At 47.1% G+C, this 2,217-nt stretch overlaps 1 protein-coding gene across 1 annotated transcript in view; it reads left to right on the top strand.

The window, feature by feature from the left end:
- Window positions 1-2,205, top strand: part of LOC106811075 (LIM domain kinase 1-like) — a 30,089-nt gene extending 27,884 nt beyond the window's left edge. The window contains exons 14-15 of the mRNA XM_014814601.1: window positions 581-735; window positions 1,178-2,205. Coding sequence (XP_014670087.1) covers window positions 581-735; window positions 1,178-1,442 — 420 coding nt within the window. The 3' untranslated portion in view covers window positions 1,443-2,205. The remainder of the gene's footprint in view (window positions 1-580; window positions 736-1,177) is intronic.
- The last annotated feature ends 12 nt before the right edge of the window (window positions 2,206-2,217 follow it).

The following is a 2,217-nucleotide window of genomic DNA, read 5'->3' as shown; positions in this document are numbered from 1 at the left end:
TGCTTGCATGACACCTTACAGGCGTGTGTGTGTGTGTGCGTAAGCGCGTACGTGTGTGTGCTTGCATGACACCTTACAGGCATGTGTGTGTGTAATCGCGTACGTGTGTGTGCGTGCATGACACCTTACAGGCGTGTGTGTGTGTAAGCACGTACGTGTGTGCTTGCATGACACTTTACAGGCGTGTGTGTGTGTAAGCGCGTACGTGTGTGTGCGTGCATGACACCTTACAGGCATGTGTGTGTGTGTAAGCGCGTACGTATGTGTGCTTGCATGACACCTTACAGGCGTGTGTGTGTGTAAGCGCGTACGTGTGTGTGCTTGCATGACACCTTACAGGCGTGTGTGTGTGTGTAAGCGCGTACGTGTGTGTGCTTGCATGACACCTTACAGGCGTGTGTGTGTGTAAGCACGTACGTGTGTGCTTGCATGACACTTTACAGGCGTGTGTGCGTAAGCGCGTGCGTGTGTGTGTGTGCGTGCGTGCGTGCGTGCGCGTGTGTGTGTGTGTGTGTGTGCGTGCATGACACCTCGCAGGCGTGTGGGTCAGAATCAGAATATCTATGTTCTGTCTCCACAGATTATTGGGCGCGTACAAGCCGACCCTGACTACCTGCCGAGGAAACATGACTTCAGTCTGAACGAAGAGGCCTTCCTATCTAAGTTCTGCAAGGATTGCCCCGCACCATTCTACAAGCTAGCGTTCAGTTGCTGTGGCCTAGATGCAGAGAAAAGGTAAGAGGTGGCGCTGTTTATGTTTCTTTGTGTCGTTGTCTTATTTTCATGTGGGGGTCGACTCGAAAGCCTAGTGCTACTTTGACCCTCACAGCACTGATTTGTTAGTAAGTTCACTATTCTTTTTTATTTATACTCTCACGTTATACCTATCATACACCTGCTGTATTGTAACTAATTTATGTGCTAAACAAAGAATCTGAATTTGAATCGTTGTTGATACCATATTGGTGTAAACTGTGGGTGGGGTGTAACCTCGGAAGTACCTGTTGATTAGTGAATTCCTGTGATGTTCCACTTCCTTTCTGTTGCTCTTTATCTCATCTCAACTACCTCGAGCGATGATTTATAAGATGATATTAATTAATTAATATATGATATATGATGATATTAAGCTGTCACCATTTTTCGGACATTTACTAACTGTCTTTGTGTCCCATAGGCCTCCATTTGAGAAATCTGCCGAGTGGGCGGAGGCCATCTTGGATAACCTTGAGAACGACATTCCGCTTCCATTGGAGCTCTGCTCGGAGCGACTGTCGTACGGTGGCCCGGACGACGCGAGCTCATTGGCTGCCAGTCCGGTCGCCGTGGCAACTCCCGCAAAAGCGTTGCATTGTATAGCCGAAGCGCACGGTGCGGCGTCGCCTGAAGATTGTGTCACGACCCGTGCATGCGGGCAGGACGGCGAGTCACCGTCGGTGTGATGACCGACAGCGATCTTACGGCGTTAAACCGTGTAGTTATGAATTTAGTCTGCGGCGTGTCTATGCCGAGGACAAATTTATGATCGCCACGTGCTGACGGGGCGTCAGTCTATGAAGCGTCGTCTGCCACGCTTCTCTGCCGACGATGACAGAAACTGCTGCGGCCGTGGCACGACTGTTACGCCACCTGCTGGACAGGGGGAGCGATATTGTGCGTGAATGCGGCAGGTAACGCCATAGTGCGGAACATGTTTGTAATCATGGGATCAACTTTTCTACACGTACCGATTCTGTATGTGTAGCATGAATCTTTGTTGAAGGTATATATTTTAGATGTGATTTCCACAGTACAAGCGCAAGTAATGTTTGAATCGAAACAGGTACGTGACTGGCTAACGTCAATTTGAACGCCTTTTCTCTTTTCCCTTTATTCGTCATTCGCTGAGTGAAAGGAGAACTGGAGTGACTTCACTGCCAAAGGTGGTGGCTTGTTACAACAGTATATTACCATCTGCATATCACAATGTATTATTTCCTATTGCATCAGCCAGTGTGTTGAGCTACTGAAGTGAATTATTCATGCATGAATTATGCATGATTTATATTGGGCGATTTGCCTTATGAAAACTGCCTTTTTTCATTAAGTGGGGTTCAGCTACTATATGGTAAATGTGTCTCCATGCCTACCTGACATTCAGTACACTTAGGTGACTGGCCATTCCATCGTATATATGTATGTATATATATATATATATATATATATATATATATATAC

This window comes from Priapulus caudatus, unplaced genomic scaffold (genome assembly GCF_000485595.1).
Source record: "Priapulus caudatus unplaced genomic scaffold, Priapulus_caudatus-5.0.1 Scaffold502, whole genome shotgun sequence".
NCBI lineage: Eukaryota > Metazoa > Priapulida > Priapulimorpha > Priapulimorphida > Priapulidae > Priapulus > Priapulus caudatus.
This window is presented reverse-complemented; position numbering and strand designations above follow the sequence as displayed.